We start from the raw sequence: 19,763 nt of genomic DNA, 5'->3' as shown, positions 1-19,763 counted from the left end.
TGGTCTGCAGAGAGACAGAGAGGGGGAAGCAGACCACAGAGGAGCAAAAGGAGGGAGGGAGAGCGAGGCGAGGCATCTGAGTCAGCTCCTGAAGGGTCTGTGAGCCTCTCCTGAACATATCTCCCTTCTTTTAAACTGGCGCAAATCCATTTCTGTTACTTCCAACTTTCAGAGGACAAACTACACGGTGGCCAGGGCAGTTAATCTCCTTCTCCTTCAGTTTCCTCATCTGCTCAGTGAGAATCATCATTCATTTATTCATTCATTCAGCAAATCTTTATTGAATGCTTTCTCTGTGCTGGGCACTGTTTTAGGTTCCGGGAGACAGAGCTGGGAACAAAAGAGATTTTCTTTTTTTTTTTTTGGTGAGAAAGATCGGCCCTGAGCTAACATCTGTTGCCAATCTTCCTCTATTTTGTATGTGGAACGCCACCACAGCATGGCTTGATGAGCAGTGTGTAGGTCCACAGCCAGGATCTGAACCTACGAACCCTGGGCCGCCTAAGCAGAGTGCATGAACTTAACTATTACACCACTGGGCTGGCCCCCAAAAGAGATTTTTTAAAAATTCCTTCCTTTATGAAACTTACCTTCTACTGAAAAGGCCTCCGGAGATAAAGTAAACATATGAGAGAAGACATAACCTTCAAATCAGGGACCAACCAAAGGGCTGGTTGACCCAACAGAGAGAGCACAGCCCCAGGTCTTAGAAAATGTCCCAGAGGATTAATGGCCAGGGCCACTTAAAACAATACACAATCTTTTTGGCTTTAAGATACAATTGGATTAAAAGGATTCACCCTTTCTTTAGTATCTTTTCTTTTATATCTTGGTGCAGCTGCTGGAGGCCCCTTCTGATACTCTGCTGATAGGCCCCACACTCAGGCCAACGCTCGCGTTACTGCGGCTCCCCACTTGTTTGGCGGTGGGCAGCTTTCAGTCTATCTCAGTTATCATGGGGAGCAGTAGATAATACACATAAGTGACAAACTAAATTCACAGATAATTTTAAAATTTAATTTTGGCCACCACTTCTCCCTTTGTAGTTATTTATCGAAACTACTTAGAAAGCCCGCATTAACTGATTTGGTTCTATTTTCTGTTGCTGCCTCTGGGAGAGGTGCAGATAAGCAGAGTGAAGACCAAAAGGCAGGCAGCGGGAAGGAGACAGCAATGCCGTGGATAATCCACATGGCGAATGCCCAGATGCTCAGACAGTCTAGAACGTTAACTGTGAGGGCCTGGCTTCCATATTGCTGAACGCCTGGCCCTCACTCCTGGGCTAAAATCTTCTCACGTATGGGCAAATTACCCAGCATGTGTATGTAAAACACCCTTTACTTATGGTTTTAAGTATAAATATAATACAGAGACTCGTGTGTAATTAAGGACTAATAAAGGACTTAGCAGCTGTGGCTGATGGCCCTTCTCAGCTCTCCAACATTCCTTCTAGCTACTAAGCTGGTTATCACTAGCCAACCAGAGGCAGGGATTTCCAATACAGACAGACCATCTACCATCTACCAGCCAGAAGTGATGACAGTTATTTTTATTTATGATTTTTTAAAGTTTTATTTATTTTTTTGGTGAGGAAGATTGGCCCAAGCTTACATCTGTTGCCAATCTTCCTCTTTTTGCTTGAGGAAGATTGGCCCTGAGCTAACATCTGCGCCCGTCTTCCTCTATTTTGTATGTGGGACGCTGCCACAGCTTGGCTTGATGAGCGGTGTGTAGGTCCACGACTGGGATCCGAGCCTGCAAACCCCAGGCTGTGGAAGTGGAGTGCACGAACTTAACCACTATGCCACTGGGCCAGCCCCGATTTTTATTTTTTTACTTATTCTATACCTCAAGTGCCTCTCCATCTCCCCCACAAAATTAATGAAAAACATTCATTCCTGTGTGCGTGGGTGTGCATGAGCGGGTGTGCACACACCCACCCCCATACACACACTGAGGGTCTCCCAAATACGTGACCAGTGTCAGTGGGATTTGGCAATGTATCACAGCTTGTTTTAAGATGGAAATGACTATTTTTTTCCACTCTCTCAGGATGGCGTGGCTCTCTGCCCAAGAAATAGGTTTCTCTCTTGATAAACTCCTGCAGCTGTAAGATCTCTATCTCATGGAGCAATCTCAACCACAGATGTCTTGCTGGCCCTAGAACTCCAGGGGATGACAATATGATTTAAGAATGGAAGCAGGGCAGAATCTCAGAAGCAATAACCAATTTGGGGTTTTAATACAAGTAGCAAGTTTTGTTTCTCCCCTCAAAGAATGGAGAGTGGAGGCCCACTAAATGAACTCTCCAAGTGAGGACTCTGAATCCAAGTTTTTGAGACTTTCATCACAATGCCTTTATGAATGGAGGCCTGCCCTAATCTGAACCCCCGCTGGGCCTGCCTCTCTACCCCCCCCATCTAAATGGAGGCAGTCAGGCCTTTCTCCCAATCTTATCTTGAAGACAAGGTGAATACATGCAGACAAATAGCTAAGCAAATATTGCCTTATTATATTTGTAATGGATCTGTAGGCTCCCCTACCAGTTCCAGGCAGAGGACAGTGGTGGAACATCCCAGGGCAAACCAGTTCTGCTCTGTGCCAGGATGCTCTTTCTCCTCTCATCAAAAAGTCTCCCTGAGATGGCTAGAACTGCTTGGTCCAGGCATTACATCCAATGCAATGATCTTCCAATTAGACTACATGGTAATAATAATACATGTCAGGTACCAGGGAATCCTGCACAGGGTTGCCGAGAGCACTGGGTTGGGAATCGGGACCTGGTGCCTGTCTCCCTAAGGATCTTGGGCTAGCTCTTAATGCCTGTAAGTCCAGTGTAGTCTTTGGACCACGAGCATAGGATTCCCTCCAGTCCTTGTTAAAGACAGTAGTCCCAGATCCACCCCAGACCAACTGAATAAAAATTTCTGGTGCTGGAGGCCTAGGACTCTGCATTTTTGCAGTACACTAAGGTTTGGGACCTGCTCAAGATTTGGAAGTCTTTATCTGGAAACCCAGGAGCTGGAGATCTGACTGCCATGTTCTCTTCCTGCTCTAACATTCTATGGTTCTGAGCAGAAGCTCGTTTTTTTAGGTTGGTCTCCATATTCTCCAGCCACATTCCTATGGCATTACTCATCACTTTACAGACAACTGCCAATCCAGCAGGGTTCAACAAGCATGTGACAATAATTATAACTTCATCCCAACCTATTTTGAAAATTAAATATTTCCTAACTCTGGTTGTCAGTGGATACAACAATCACACTGGTATTTGAACATATGACTTACTCCCCGTGTCAGAAAGAAAACATTCAATATTTACTCCATCCCCTTGCCATGACTGTGCAGGAAAACCTTGACGTGATAGGGATGATCCATCTCCCTTCATGAACAGGGAAGTCACTTTTTGGGATTGTGGACAAGCCACTCTCAACTAATTTCCTGAAGATTCTAAGGATGAACTGGATTTCAGCTCTTAAACACTATGAGCACTCGATATAAGGTAACTCTCCAGGCCTCTACGACAGTGATACAGGAAAGAGCAATAATGCCAGCCAGTGTTTCAAACCCTTATTATCATTATTAATCTGTGTGATCAGTTAGTTCATTTGGTTAAATGCCAACTAATGAAGCCAAGGACATGGTTTTGATCTTTTGTAGGCCAGCTGACTTCAATCACTTTCTTTCATGGACCACTCATCTTGTAAACGTCAACCAAAGGAATCTGAGTAACACTGTGAGGAATAGTTACTGGTAAAATAACCCTGGGTCTGATGTTCTCTCACATCAAGTCAGAAGGTTCTTCTTTAGTTACTAAAGATACAAGTAGTACACATGGCCATGGATACCCTCAGGCAGAATCTCTTTTAGATTGTTTTTTAATATCATTTGTTCACTATAACCCAATGGAATTTCTTAATTCCATTATTTCCTCAGAAATAAACTTTTCTAGAATAAAACTGGTGTCTTTATGTGGTTCCTGGCTCACCTGCAGGATGGTCACCCCAGTGCAGCCTGGATCAATGTCTCTCCCTGTAATTCCCCCCTGCCTTTCTAAGATATAGCATCTCCCTTCTCGGATCCCCGAGCTCTGTCTTACTCACTCTCCTGGCCCCACATACTGGAGTCCGCCACTGGAGACGGCAACATCAGTGGCTGCAGAGCATCCCCACAGCCTGTGCTTCACCCAGGACCCCGTGAACTAACCAGCGTTAACGTGGCGGCTGTAAAATGGAGAAAGAAGGGAAAGGGGAAGGCAAATGTGAGGTTTAAACTCAATCTCTGAATTGTTTTGTTCATAATAGTTATATTAATAGCTACTATTTATTGAATATTTAACCTTGTGCTAGCCCTTGGCGAGAGTGCTTCAATATATTACCTTATTTAGTTCTCATAACATTCTCCTGTCCCTGTCTCTAATCGAGCTCTGAAGTTTCAAGGGTAAAGGGTAGAGGGTAAAGTTTCCTTACCCTCTTCCATATGTGCACCATGTAGCAGGGCTCCATGGACAAGACTGAAAATAAAAGGAGACTAATGAAAGATAATCACATGTCCAAATAAGGAACGGGAGAGCAACTTCACTGAGGGGGATTTAATGTCAGAGAGAAACTGTACATCTGGGGCAGAGATGAAGAGACCGCGCCAGGCCGGCCAAGCCTGACCTGGCTACGCATCCTGTCATTCGTGAGGCCTCCCTTGACGGAGGAGGCGACAGCAGCAGCATCACAAGTTTCCTCTCCCAGGCGGGAGCACAGTGCAACGTTCGTGCGGTCCAGTTTGCACCTGGATTTCTGCAGCTCAGGCACAAATATTCAGTTCATGTCTTTCCTAACGTGTCAGGCCAAATGACCCCCTTTCCTCTTGGTGCAGGGAATTGGGGCAGGAGCTAGTGATCTTTGGAGGAAGAATAATTCTTGCTGGAAAGACAGGCCTGGGAGTCTGGGGAGGTGCAGGTCCCCTTGTTGTCACCGGTCAGAGATGACTCGGACTTCTCCTCATTCCTATAACTGTGGATTCTGCAAGTATGCACAGAGATGAAAAGGTAAGAAAGCACTGGGCCTCTTACGGAACCAATCTGTATTCTGGACAAGACCCTGAAGACATCACGGTTTAAGCTGAGTGCCTGCCACCTTCCAGAGGGCCTCTCGGCCTAATGGCTGGGGTCATAGGGCCGTCATCTACCCAGCAAAGACTCCAGACTTCCAGACAAAGCCATCTTCCCCAGCCTACCACCACCTCTCTCCTCAAGGCCATGGTGGAGAGACAGTGAATATTCCCGAGTCCCTACATCCTGAGAGTCCCCACCAGAGGGAGAGTTCCCACCCACTGGGAGTCGAGAGCCAGCAAAGTCCAATCCTCAAAGATCTCCAGCGTCTCTTAAATAAGCTTTTCCTTTTCATTTTCTGCTTTTCCTTTTCATTTTCTTCTTTTAATTATTTATCATCCATCCATTTATTTATACAAATATAAAATATATTTATATAGATTTATATAATATAAACTTTGTGAGGCAGAGTGGAGAAGAGGGCCAGAAGTGCGGGCCCCGCCCTGGCTATTTGCAGACATACTGGTCGACAATCTCGGTGCACTTCTTGCACTTGACAAAGCAGCACCAGTGGAACTTGCAGTGGCAGCGCTCCACCTGGACGCTCTTGAACTGGTCGTAGCCGCGGCCACAGCACATGAGCTCGCAGCCGTCCATGCCCTCCGAGGTCTTGTTGCAGAGGCGGCCCTGGGTGCCCAGGGAGCCTGTGGTTTCGTTGCGCAGGCAGTAGTCAGGGCTGGGGTCCACGTAGACCAGGTCCTCCGGGGTGGGCTGGGTGAAGCGGCTGTTGACCAGCTCCAGCTTGCCTTTGCGCGTGATGCGCATGGCTGCCGCACTGTCGTACTTCTCCTTCAGCTGGTCCCCCACCTTGCGGAACTCGGCCAGCTGGAGCCAGCAGGTCTTGAGGCTGCAGGACCCTGAGACGCCGTGGCATTTGCAGGCTATGTCTGCCATCTTATACACAGCCTGAGGAGAGGAGAAGAAGGGAATGAGAAGGAGTATCCCGATGGACGATGTCGAGAGCGTGGGAGGGTCGCCACCTGTACAGAAGAGGGCTGATGGTGTGTGTGTGGGGGGGGGGCGATAATTTTTCAAATGTATAGAGAGATCTTTCTAGGATCCTCAGGTGCTCAGATTGAAAGCAGACAAAAGGAGCACCACATAGAAAAACGCTGGGAGGCAATGTTGGTGTCTGATCAGGTACAAGGAGGGCACCTGGAGCCCTTGCACATTTTACTCTGTTTCTTATTGCTTGAAATTTGTTACCATAAATGCGTCATCTTTACCATTAGGAAAAAAAAGGACATTTCTATCATGATCAAAGTCTCAAACAAACAAACAAAAACCAACAAAACCTGCCTAGTTTTAAGCACAAGTCAGAAAAAAGAATCCAATTACTAGCCTATAACCGAAACTGCTGGCATGGCCCTGGTTAGCCAAAAGCTCTCCCTGGCCCTGCCAAATCCCCTTAGAATTAAATTGTCCCTTTTTCTGTGTTAACATTTGGTCATTAACTCCACAGAGTCATCAGGAGCCTCACCGTGAACCATACCACATTTGTGAGCAAGACCACTTTCTTCCACCCCAGCAACCCCAGACACCCCCTGGGAGAGGCTGTGAGTGTGGAGGGAGAGGGGCAAGGCCCTGTGCAATGAAAGAGAAGGTCGGCAGGCTCACCTCTAGGGGTGATGCATTTGAAAACAAATTTACCCGGAAGTCACTGAACCACAACAATGTGGAGTGGATTGGAACTTGTTTTATCCCACATCAAAATTGAAAAGCAAGAGGAGACCAGAAAGCTGCTTACAAAGTGTTTTCAGTGACAGCATACTGACGCAGTGTGTCAAATAACCCTGGCAGCGGGCCCAGCAGTGCAGACGGCAGGATAGAAGTGCAAGCCTGCTGCAGAACATTTTCTTATGCTACAGCTATTGTCACCAACTGAGTCGAGACTCATTTTTCAAGGGCTTCTCTCAGATTTCTTTTCAAGAGTCCCCAGATTGCGTCTTTATTCAGCACTATGCAGAGACCACTGCAGGTGCAAGAAATAGCTTAACCATCATCAGCTCATGTTACTATTGTCAAAACTCTTCCTGATTTTTTTCTGGTATGGAATTATTCCCACTATTTTATGGTGGAGAAACTGAAGCTCTAGAGAGTCTCAATCACCTGTTCAGGGCCACCCAGGAGGGAGTCTGAATGACCAGCACTTCTGCACTCCAGTCTTGGGGCTTAAACACGGCTTAGGGTGGAGGAGGAAGGAATGCTCCTCCCCAAGGTTAAAGGCACTTGGCTGGCAGCTCCAGGCCCACAGCATAAAAGAACCAACTCCCATTCCAGCAGGCACTTCAAAGACAGGGCCTGCAATTATCCTTCTGGCACAAATCCCCCGGGTCTGAGCTGGAGCCTGACATTCCTCTGGAAATGGTCCTTGGTTTAGAGAGGGATGTCAGGCATCTGGCACTCCTGGAAGGAGGAAGCATTAAGGGCCTAAAACTGTGTACCCTGCCGCTAAGTGCCTAAGAGGACAGGATAAGCATCTCCCCTGGGAGCAAACACTGAGGGAGATTTGGGGAAGGAGAGTCAGAGCAAGACCACAGATGAAGGATAGAGAGTTTAGGAAGACAGACCCAGAGGCAGAGTGTCACTGACCCCCACTATTCAGACATTCACTCCACCCTTCCTCTAGGAAGGAAGACATTGTAGAGACATTTTACTATTGATAGTATAGATAAGCTCCTCTTGTAGGAGAAGGAGGAAAAATCCTAATTTGTGGCCCTTTCTGCTAACTGAAAAAGCAATAAAATGTTTTTTTATTTTCTTAGTTTTACATTTTGCTCCCTGGCAAAGCACCGCACCCCCCCCCCCGCCCCCACCCAGTCCCTCTTCTACATCTATCTAATGGTGTGACTGAGCTTGGTAACTGACAGGAATGTCACAAGAATTAGGCAGCTTTTATCTGGAAGATGCTTAGAAGCCCTTAAGTGACAAGGCAATATCAACCCACGGCTCTTGCCATCAATACCTAAAACGGAGTTACTTGAGACTCTTAAAGGCCAGGAGAAATTTCTTGCAAATATGCCCAAGATTTCCTCTGTGGTCGAGATGTCAGATCCTAGATATTCTATTTTAAAAAAAAAATCTGGTGGTAAAATACTAGTCCAGGGGATTTTCAATCCCTGCCAGCACTTAGTCCTTCCTGAGAAACTTCTTATGTAGGTGTGAGGAGGTGGGAGGTGAATACCTTTAGCCTCAGATGGTGATTGATGGCGGAAGCCTGTTCCTTGGAGAGAGGATAAAAAATAGAAGGGGACAAGAATTCCCAATCTGGAGCAGACAGAGGCAAAGGGAGAGATAAAGGGCTATGGAAGAGGTGTGGAGACGGAGGAAGGGGGCCAAAGACAGGGAGACAGACAGAGAAAGACAGGGAAGGTGTGTAAGTGAGAAAGGCAGATGGAAGGGAAGGCGCTGGCCGAGATAAGGGCCCAGTACAAAGAAACAAACAATTAAGGGCAGTAAAATAAGGAGCCAGCAGAAGTGGGGTCAAGACTGTGACTGAAATGGGGCCCAGATTAGGATGAATGCCTAGTCACCTCCACATCTGCCACAATGCTCCAACGATAGCTCTGAGCAGAGACAGGAAACAGCCTTGCGTGAATTTGACCTCTTACTAGGAGGCAATATGTGAATTTTTCTCTGCATATTCACATGAACCCACAGACGTAAGGCACAGTAAGAGCTGCTCCAAAGAGGCTAGATGGCTGATCGCTGTCCTCAGGAACTCACAGCCAATAAGATGAAGTGGAGTAAGCAATACCTCAAGAAAAGTATAAAACGCTCCACCGCAGTTCAGATGCAGAGACTACTAATTATGGAGGAGGGGAAAGATCTTAAGGAATAGGTGGTATTTGAATTGTGATCTCGAAAAATGGATAGAATTTGGGCATTCTAGAGATAAAGTGAAGATCTTAACCTTTTTCACCAATCCTATTCCTCACGGTTAGACACCCAAAGACTGGCAAATGGACAGGCAAACAGAGGAAGCCCTGGGAGACTGAGGCAGCTCCACAGATGCCCTCAGGGTGGAAGGTCATCCAGGACAGTTCTAGTCTCGCTGCCCTGGTTTAAACCATAAAAACCACAGGTCAGAGCATCGACCAGAACTCCCAACACTGCCATTGAGTAACACCACCCCCCACATACCCATATCTGGCTAAACAAAACTAGCCTCTGAATATGGGGCACGTAAGGAAGACACTGGGCAAATGACCACTTCTAATCTCTACTTGGCATCACATTTGACGTCTACTTGATGCTAAGTTGACACAAGTGTGCCATGTTCTACCAAGCCAACATCACAAGATCCCAATTCATATAAAAGACATTCCCAAGTCCATTATTTGATATGTGCTCCTATGAAACGTGAGTCAATTTATTAAAAATTGATATATAAACACATGTTTAGAAATATATCCATATCCTATTACTGAATCACCAATGAACCAACATTAAATTTCTGAATTTATTTCTTCTCAAGAAACTGCCGTTCTCACTTGTTAATTAGTTCGTATTTGGTCTCACTACAGTACCTTGCCTGGGGTCCCGAGCCAGGTGGCTTGACACAGACCTGAGTGTGGACAACACTCCCAGAAAGAAGTTTGTGTTGTTTCCTGAGAGGTCTGTGGTCCCCTGGCCCTTTGCCACCACCTGGCGCTCAGACTTCAGACCTCTCTATGGGGGGACCGGGATGGCCATCCATACTCCCCTCCACAATGGATACAGTGGGCGAGCCCTCCAGTTTCCTGTGGCAGAGCCAGACCATGTCGGGGCAGCCAAGGAAAGAGGAGGCCAGAGCATGTGCTCAGAGGTGGGGTCTTCATGAGCACGGTGCAGATGGAGAAGGCATATGCTCCTCAGCACACCATAAAGGAAACCTGACGCTGTTGCCCAGGTATGCTCTGCACATACAATAAACCAAGCTCACCTCAAAACCTCCATTTTAGTTTCTACTGAAATTGAGGCTCAGAGACAGCCACATCTTGCATGAGATTGGTGAGACTGTCTACCTTAGCCTTCAAAAGATGGTTGCCTTTCACACTTCCACTTATATTTAAAATTCCTAGCACAGAAGTATGTTTGCCATTAGTACTTAACAGTGCTTTTGGACTGGGTTTCTGGATACATATGATAGCAGCTCTTAAAAGTCAGCTCTGGTTTTACCTGAGCATCCAACAAACCAGAAACCTAGAGTAGGTCTAATGGCCTAAACTTCCAATCCTCCCATGTGTTCAAATGACAGGAGGGGCAGTCAAGACAAGAACTCCACTCCCTATGTCTGGAATTCTGATCATAAGACTGCACCTAAGTCCTGTAGGGACAGATGTCCTGTGGAGAAATAAATAAAGTTAAAACAATGACAACTGCACAATGACAAGTGCCCTTGGGAAATGGAGGTTGTTGAAAGGGATTAGTTGAATAATGTGGGCATCTAGGTCGGCAGTTGCAGGTAAGAATCTCCATAATCAAACCAACCCCCTTCCTTGATGGCCAGGCCACGGCTCCAGCTCAGCCCAGGAACAGCCCAGTTGGTCTGCAGTGTGTGGAGGTGGGGGAGCTCCAGCTTACCCTTCGACCCGCCTCGTTGTTCTGCAGGTTCATGAGCACTCGGCCCTGCTCCTCAGACCCCTTGGCAAAGTTCTTCTCCCGCTCCCGGGCATCCACAAACTCCTTAGCAAAGCGGTAGCCGTACTCCACATTGTCCCCACAGCCACCCCACAGCCAGTCCCGGGGAAGATCCTTGGGCCGTGCTGTCCGGCTGCAGCCACATGTGGAGAGCTCACCCTCGCGGCAAGCCCGGCTGATGGCGTTCACCACCCCCGCGGCACTCACTGCGTAGGTGAAGGCAGTCTCTCGGCTCCCTGCAAGAGAAGGCAAGAGAGGTGGTTGTGAAGGAGGTCAACTCTCTGGCGGGGCCCTTCCTTTCCCTCTGCCTGCTCCGGACCCAAAACCATCGCCTGGGCTATGACACTCCTGGGAGACGCAGCAATGTCAGGAGGGAGCACCTTTCACTGCCCATGGCTCTAATGGTTAGAAACATCTCTTGATAATGAGCTGAAACTTGCCTCCTCTGCCATCTGAACACACAGAATAGAATGAATCCCTCGAGTCCTGGCCTATACTAGCATCCATTCCAGAGACGTTTACATGACCAGTAGATTCCTAGGAGGCAGACCTAAATGGAAGGGAGAGTGGGCATTAAGGAATTTATGGAACACGTGGGACGAAGAGAATGAGACTGAGTAGAAATCTTGGGACCAATACCAGGACTCTGTATCTTAGCAAAAATCTCTCCCTCACAGATACCAATTTCTCCCCACTCCATGAGCCACACATCTGTCTTTTTTATTGCTTCCATTATCTAGCTAGACAGTGGCAGAGACCAGGAGCAGAACGTGAACTAGAATCACAACGTCTAGAATCATCCAAGCTGTCTCCCTCTGTCTTCCGTAGGGTCCACGCCGCCTCCTAACCCGAGAGCATGGGGGAACCACATCTACAGGAGACTCAGCACGGTCTCTCTGAATATCCAGATCATTTCCAGTAGAAAATCCAAATTCTGTTCCTCTTTATTGCTGTAGTGAACTGCTTAAAAACTCATATGATGTGTGCTGTACTTCAATAAAAATGTTTATAAAAAGTAATATTCAGCCACCAGGGAAATTCAAATTAAAATCACAATGAGATACCACCTCACAGCCATGAGGATGGCTATAATTGAAAAGGCAGATAATAACAAGTTGGTAAGGATATGGAAAAACTGGAACCCTCATGTCCTGCTGGTGGCAACACTAAATAGTGCAGCCCCTTTGGAGAACAGTCTGGCAGCTTCCTCAGAAGGTTAAACATGGAATTACCACACGACCCAGCAATTCCACTCCTAAGAATATATCCAAGATAAATGAAAACACATGTCCACACAAAAACTTACACATGAATGTTCACAGAAGCATTATTTAAAATAGCCAAAAAGTGGAAACAATCCATATTGACCATCAATGGGCAAACAAAAAGTGGTATTACCCATACAATGGAATATTATTCAGCCATAAAAAGTAGTAAAGTTCTGGTACATGCCAAAACATGATAAACCTTGAAATTATTACGCTAAGTGAACCACTTAGCGTTTTGTATCTGTATTGAACCAGATACAAAAGGCCACATATTGTATGCTCCCATTTATGTGAAATGTCCATAATATGAAAATTCATAGAGACAGAAAGATTAGTGGTTGCCTAGGGTTTGGGGAGGAGTGGGGAGAGATGGAGAGTGACTACTAATGGGTATGCAGTTTCTTTATAGGGTTATGAAAATGTTCTGGAGTTAGATAGTGGTGAGAGTTGCATAATCTTGTGAATATACACTGAACTGTACACTTTAAAATGGTGAATTGTATGGTATGTGAATTATATTTCAAGAAAGCTCTTATAAGAAATAATAAATAATACTCATATGGACTCAGGTATGGAGGGAAGGGAGTGGTTCTTAGTAGGAAACTGAGACTCAATCCTGATCTCAGCTATTAAACCAGGCGCAATCTTCTGCTCTCCGTTTCCTCCTCACCTGAGTCTCCATGGTCAGAAGTAGACACCCCACAACCCTGTCTTGGCAGGTGGAGAGGGAAGCAGTCTGCAATCACCAGTAGGTCTAGAGTCATCTCCCACCTCACCCTACTTTTTTTTTGTGAGGAAGATCAGCCCTGAGCTAACATCCATGCTAATCCTCCTCTTTTTGTTGAGGAAGACCGGCTCTGAGCTAACATCTATTGCCAATCCTCCTCCTTTCCCCCCCCCCCCAAAGCCCCAGTAGATAGTTGTATGTATAGCTGCACATCCTTCTAGTTGCTGTATGTGGGACGTGGCCTCAGCATGGCCGGACAAGTGGTGCGTCGGTGCGCGCCCGGGATCTGAACCCGGGCCGCCAGCAGCCGAGTGCGCGCACTTAACCGCTAAGCCACGGGGCCGGCCCTCACCCTACTTTTTGATTGTCTAGGCGCAACATGGTGAAGTCTGCAACCAGACCACACTGGGCAAGTCAGTTTTTCTCTATTAGCCAGGGGTCAGCTTCTGGTCAGATGTGGACTAGGAGCAGCACGAGAAAAACCCAGATGATGCGGAAGTCACACTCGTGATCTAGCCATCAGGACTGATGTTTGAGTCAGTTTCGAACCACTGCTAGAGACCAGAGGTCTGTCCCGTCTAGAGTCAGATGGGAGTGAGCTCCCAAGATGGTTAAGATGGCTAAGAAGCTCTTCGAGAGGAGGGCCTGGGCCCCTCTTTCAGGGAGTCATGCCTGAGAAGTCCTCCTAAAATGGAGCTTCAAGCCCCTTCCTGGGTCAGGAAGGAGCCTCTGAAGCTGCAGCCCAGATCGACATTCCAGCCACTGTGAGCAATCCTTCTACAGCATTCCTCAGAGAAGCAGAGTGGGTTCTGAAGGCAACCCAGTCCATCTTTTTTCAAATGACTCTAATCACCATTAGATTAAGCTGAAATATGCCTCCATATAACTTCACCTGCTGGAGCCACACTGTCGAACCCCTTTTCCAGTTGACAGCCCTTCAGTATTTAAAACAACTACTATGTCTTTTATGTTTCCTCTTTTCCAAGCTACATACGTCTGATTTCTTCTACCATTCTTTAGCAAACATGCTTTTCAGAGCTGACTCATTTGTCTCAGAATTGCCTTTTAAAATAATGTACCTGCAGCTGAGCATAATATTGCAGACGCTACGTGCCCTGACGGTCCTGGCCTATCACGGTAGCTGGGATCCCAGTCTGTTTGCGCATGAATTAGCAGTCTCTTGCAGTCACTGCGTCTACCTCTTTGGGTTGCGGGCATCACTAGGCACTGCGTGCAGGTAGCTCTGCCTTCCTGGGGTAGCATTTGGGTCTCTGGTAAGCCTGGTAAGCACAGTGCTACTAGAACTACTCTCAGCAAGAAAGAGATAACTCGGGGCTTCACAATGGATAAGCAGTACAGCAGGCCTCTTTATATGTGAAACAACTCAGAGTGGAAACTCAAACCACCTCAAGGATAAAGGCTAATAAACCAGCAGCCATGGAGCTATGAGAGAGATTTTTGCATCTTCCCCCTACAAGGAGATAGCAGGACAATATCATGCTCTCTGTTCCATAGTAGCCCAACTACCAGGAAGGTACCCCCATGTTCCCTTGGGCGGAGGCGGGTGCACTGCCAATGGCTCCCTCTGAGCTGCTCTGCTGCCCTCTGGTGGTGGACTTTTACACAGGTTTCAAAGAAGGAAGGAATCTTCCAGAAGTCATACACAAGATAGTAGTGAGAGGACTCACCAGAAGCTAGCTGGGCCCAGGGGGAGGAATGGAGGACAGCTTCCCAGGTAGCATAGCCTGCAGGGAAGCTACAAAAAGGAACGGTGAAAATAAGGCAAAGAGAAGGGTTCCATTTGTAACAGAATAGGGTACAGAGAGATTGGTGGATCTGCTTTCACAAGCCACTCCACCAGGCAAATCTATACCAGAGAGTTTCTATTCCTGACGATCCCTCTGTTTCCTAAAGTAAAGCCTCCCTTTTTGGCCTTCACTCAAACAAAATAACACATGAAAGGGATCTAGCCAACGTCAGGCATACGTTAGGCTCCAAACACATATTAGTTCCCTTAAAGCGATTGGGAGATGCTTCTGTCTACACCTGGCCCACCCTAGTTTCCTCACCTGAAACCCAGGGCAGGGAGTGCTGCTGCCCAAGACTTTTACAAGGAAGAAGGGACAGATACTAAGTGTGTCTGAGAAGAACTGATAAATTACGAACAAGTTCCACTGAGCCCCCAAGTCCATTCTTTTGAGAAAGTTGCCCAGGAAGACTGTCACATGAGCATTCCTTTAATGGACCTTGAGTTGGTACTGAAGGAAGGAAGAGAGAAGCAAGGTTCAAAGGGTCCTTTCCCCTGGTGCATGCTTCTCAATAGTGGGCAAGGGCAGGAGGGGAAGGCAATCAGGGCAGGGAGGGGCCGTCCAAGCATCCTTCGTAACAACTCCCTCACATGCTAAATCATTCTTTGGGAAAGCCCCAGCCTCAGGTAACTTGGGAAGCTGCTCTGGGAGAATGTGAGACAGGGAACACAGTGCTCTAACACCTTCCTTTTATGGCCCTGGGAATAAGACCCAGTAGAATGGGGCCGGATTTCTCAATTTCTTGCCAGGGAGGGGAGGATTGCATTTCAAAAGGACCTAAAACAATTAGAACCCAGATCACACCTCCACCTAAGCAAGAGGTAGCCAAAGAATCCTAGACCAGGGGTGGGAGCGGGGAAGGGATAGGAATCCGGGAAGAGGTGGCCCCCTCCATCTTTCTTGTCCAGTCTAACCCTTCCCCCACTTTCACACACATCCCCTTTCAAATGAAAAAGCCAGGACTGGATCAGGGTCGATTTAATGACAGCTATTACCAATTTGGCTCAAAGTTTCTATGTCTCAGGGTCCAAGTGGAAGAGGCAAAAATCCTACTTGAGGGCTGCAATTTTCAGTTCTCTGCCCAAGGCTCTCAAAGGAGGCCCTTGTGCTGAGACAAAGGGCAGTGGTGCTGGGTGGGTTTCCTAATGCACTCTAACTCAACTCAGATGTTCTGACCCCTGCCCACAGTGAGTCACACACAGGCTGCCCCACACAGGGTGAAGCTGGAAGCAGAGGGCCAGCTGAGCGCCAAGCTGCATGCTGAGACGTTGCCTGAGCCTCTGCCTCCTGCGTGTGTCTCCCTCTCTCCCTGCACACCACTTCCACCGAGACTCTCCCTGTAGCAGTCCTGAGAGACCGTGCTTGCACCCAGGCCAGGTGAGCACAGCTCCCTTCGCCAAGCCCTGTCTTGCTGGCCTCTTACCTATCTGCATGACTCTCCCAAAGACAGACGCGTTGTCCACGGTGCTGCAGTTCCATCGCCTCTGCCGGAACTGGTACTGGCACTCCTTGATGCCCGTCTTTGCTCCCTCCCCTATGTAGGCCATGTGCTCCTGGTACAATTGGCACAGCTTTCTCTGGCCAGGGGAGAGCCCAGGAAGCTGGCTGCACACAGGCTGGGCACCGATGATAAACATCTCGGGTCTCTGCACCGGGTTCATAGCTAACGACCTACAGCAACGATCCAGAGAGAGGGAAAAAAGGCCAAGGAGTGAGCATATGCTGTGTGCAGCCATAAGTTATGCATTCAACACATTTATCGAGTGCTTTCTGTGTATAAGGCTCTTTATTAAGGGCTTGGAAAGGAAAATTATTAAAAAGAGTCCTTGCCTTCCAAGGGCATTGTCGGGAAACTGAGGCATGAACACAGATGACATGTGAGATGTCAAATGCCTAAGACAGACTTGAGCTTCTGGATCCACCGTGATCAGAAAGGGAAAGAGCTCTTACAGCTGGGGAGAAGCCTGTATAAGAAGACAGCCAGAGTGTGAACTGGGTCGTAAAGAATGGTGGCTGGGGGGTGGGGGGTGGGGGGTGGGGGGGCAGGCAGAGAAGGCGAATGAGAGGGAAGGGTATGCATTTGAGGCAGAGAACAGGACAGCAAACCTCCCCAGGAGAGTGCATGGCTTATTCAAGGGGAGGAGTGATCAGCTCACTTTGGCCCACGTGTAGGACACGTGATGGAAAGCAGTCAATTCCTTTCAACAGAACTCCACTTATGCCTTTAAAATAGACTCCAATTGACATACATCGAAATATCTTCTATGTTTTCACTTCTGTATCTCACGCACACATCCCCTAGCCCACTCTTACTCAGTTCAGGGGCTCTCCCTTTGCTCATCGTCTACCAAATATAATAAAGAGTTAAGTTAGAGAAGAAGGCTGTAGATCTGCCATCTGAGTAAAAACGTGAGCAGGGCACAGACCTGTGCAAAATAGGTGGTGAGTGCTTGCGTTTCCATGTTGACTTGGCAACGACAACAGTCTTAAAAACAAAAAGAAAGTCACACATGGTCCTGCAAACCCCTCATCTGCTCTTCAGACTTATAAAACAGGAATTCTACTCTCCTTGCTCCCACCAGCAAAAAAAAAAAAAAATGGATATCAATATTCTTATTGATCCAACAGCAACAAAAGAACTACTTCTAACAACCCATGAGAATAGAGGAAGTCTAGGAAAAGGGGAATGCGGACAGCATCACAGAAAAAGCCAAATGAACTAGTCCTTTATCCTCAGGGAACCTTTATCTCTGCGGGCTTGAGAGAGAAAAAGAGCTGTCCTGGGAACTTTCCTGGGATAAAAGAGGTCCTTAGGATTCCTACGGATAAAGGAGTGACCACGACACGCGGGGACCCTTCTCCACATTTCAATTACCAAAGGAGGCGCAGGTGGGGCAGGAGGACTGCAGCCCCTCTCACTCACCACCAGGAGCTGGCTTCGGCCGGAAGCTGAGCCCAGCTGGAGAGCAGCGCAGCGGTGAGCAGCAGCAGGCCGGGCATGGTGGGCCTCGGCCCTCCCCAGTGTCCTGGGGAATGGAAGACCCCCGGGACAGACGGCTTCCAAAACAGGGCTCCCTAGAGAAAACAGAAGTGAAGGGAGAATCAGTATGGAAACGCAACAGATAGCGGAACCAGGAGAGAAGAGCGTGGGCTCTCGGATTCTAACGGCAATTTCTGCTCCCCCAAAGAAATTCAGCCTCTTTCCAATCTCCATCTCCTACCTCCTCTTCTCACCACAAGCTTGCCTTTATGTCTCTTACCCAAAAGTGTGGGAACTCTACTTGGGAACTAATTCCAAAGGAAACAATGAGCTGAGAAACTAGAAAAGAGGAATGAAAACAAATCATTTCAAGAACAGAGTGCGCCCTACGCAGAATTTAGGAAGATGCTTTGGCTGTTGCAATGCACACCTGCCCTTCTTCCAGAGCAGCCAAACAAATGAGTGCCATCGCATCCACTCTTCCCTTTACCTATCACTCCAGCCAGAGATGTCTCTCTCTGACCATCAGGCTCTCTTTTGTGAGTCGGATTTACCTACAGCCAAACAGGAGTCCTCCCTCTCCACCTGTACCCTTCTTACGCTAAACAAGCTTCCCAAATCCCAACCCTTGTTTACCGGATTACTGGTAGAGAGAAGGGTGAGCACTTTTCACTTTCTCAAGGCAACTTCTCTGAGAAATGTAACAGGTGTACAGCAAACCGCCGCCTCTAAACCTCTGGCGGCTGAGCTCTGCCTTCCGAGGTGGCCCCTTCCCTTCCTCTGCACTCTGTGGCCCACAAGGGGCAGCCACGAACCCCTTTCCCAGGAGCACAGCCAGCAGCAGTGGGGGCAGAGCCAGCTCCTGCTCTGCAACCCTTGCATCAAACGTCTGTGCCGAGGATGTGTCTTCCAGAAGCAACAGCCCCTTCCCTGGTAGGGCTCGAGAGCTTCCCACATCTTTGCCGTATGCTTTTTGTAACTAACGCCTCTGCCTGTACCCCCAAAGAACACCTTTCCTCAAACCCTTAAAAACACATAGAGAATCCATGCTTCTGGATCCTAGAGCAAGTCTATAAAAACACGCCTCCTCCCACGCACTCCCACCTCGTCTCTCCCTTAGCTTCCATCCAAGGCATGACCCCACATCTCCAGTGAGTCTTCTTCCCACGACTCCTTAACACCTCCAACCTTACACACGCAAACACACTCGCACACGTGCTCCAAGCTGCCCCACCCCACCTCACCGGGCTGCTCCCACGGTTCTGGGTCTCCAGGCTCTCCGGGAGGGGGCGGCAGGTACTTTGGGTCATCAGCCCAGGGGATATTTTTGTCCTGGGGCCACCAAGAGAGGAAGCTGGCCTGAGCAGGATCCAGGGAACCTGGGCCACGGCCTGTTCCCCACCCCCTTTTGGTTATTCTTCTTGAGGTCTCAGCTGGGGCGGGGGCACCAACAGGCAGGTGTGTGGGGCCGGCAGGGAGCAGATCAAAGAAGAAACTTGCTCTTTCCCCTTTGTCATGCAGAGCCAGCTCGGAAATGATCCGGCCTCTAGGCAGGCCGACTAACAGCTCCCCACACCCAACTTTCCTAACAGACCTCTCTTCCTCCAAAGGATGCCCCTCCCCCTCCACCCTCTACCCCCCATAAATCCTCCCCTCCCTCAGGGCAGGAGGTCTGTGAATGCACCGACTGGAACCAAGAGAGATGGAGCAGAGATAGGACTGGCACCAGAAGCTAATGGCTTTATGGAGGGGAGGGGACCAGGTCCAGAGTAGGGAGGACGAGAGAAAAGCTTCAAAGAGTTTCCTTGTCCAAACATCCTCAACTCCACCTACCAGTCCTCCTTGGGGACTAAGGAGTCAGAGCTGCCCCTATTCCCTGTGGTCCTTCTCCCTCCCCACACTCTCCCTCCCACCCATCCACATGCCTCCCCAGCACCACACCTCCTGCAGACCCCTACTCCCCGCCCCGACATATATCCTCACACATTTCCACACCAGATAGCTGAGTTCTTTCTCCCAACTGGTGACACTTCTTATCTCCATGGATTCCCCCCTCACACCAGCATCTCTCACTTCTGTCACATGCTTCCATCAGGCTCCTGTGAAATCTTTCTGGCTCTGCACGTCCTAGGTTCAACCGAGGCCACATTGGGGGGCCACTGTTTCTGAGCCAAGGACAGGAGTCAGTGCCTGCTAACAGTCACTGTGGCTTTGACTCCCCAGTGACAGGCTGACAGGAGAGCTAAGGCTA

General features: G+C 48.3%; 1 protein-coding gene across 9 annotated transcripts in view; it reads right to left on the bottom strand.

The window, feature by feature from the left end:
- Positions 1–1,534: 1,534 nt before the first annotated feature.
- WNT5B (Wnt family member 5B) overlaps positions 1,535–19,763 on the bottom strand; it is a 101,464-nt gene continuing 83,235 nt past the window's right edge. For 2 of the 9 annotated variants that reach the window (XM_087442964.1, XM_087442966.1), the window contains exons 2-5: positions 17,456–17,607; positions 15,956–16,203; positions 10,673–10,965; positions 1,535–6,013 (exon numbers count right to left, since the gene is read on the bottom strand). In XM_087442964.1, coding sequence (XP_087299090.1) covers positions 5,555–6,013; positions 10,673–10,965; positions 15,956–16,203; positions 17,456–17,607 — 1,152 coding nt within the window. In that variant the 3' untranslated portion in view covers positions 1,535–5,554. Of the gene's footprint in view, positions 6,014–10,672; positions 10,966–14,412; positions 14,481–15,955; positions 16,204–17,407; positions 17,608–18,148; positions 18,580–18,616; positions 18,718–18,751; positions 19,022–19,763 lie in introns of those variants that run through there. The other 7 variants (XM_087442961.1, XM_087442962.1, XM_087442963.1 and 4 more) reach the window with 7 other exon arrangements.

This window comes from Ceratotherium simum, chromosome 17 (genome assembly GCF_057802395.1).
Source record: "Ceratotherium simum simum isolate JZ-2026a chromosome 17, ASM5780239v1, whole genome shotgun sequence".
Classification (NCBI taxonomy): Eukaryota; Metazoa; Chordata; class Mammalia; order Perissodactyla; family Rhinocerotidae; genus Ceratotherium; species Ceratotherium simum.
Note: the sequence above shows the minus strand (reverse complement) of the source record. Positions and strands in the feature narration are given on the sequence as shown.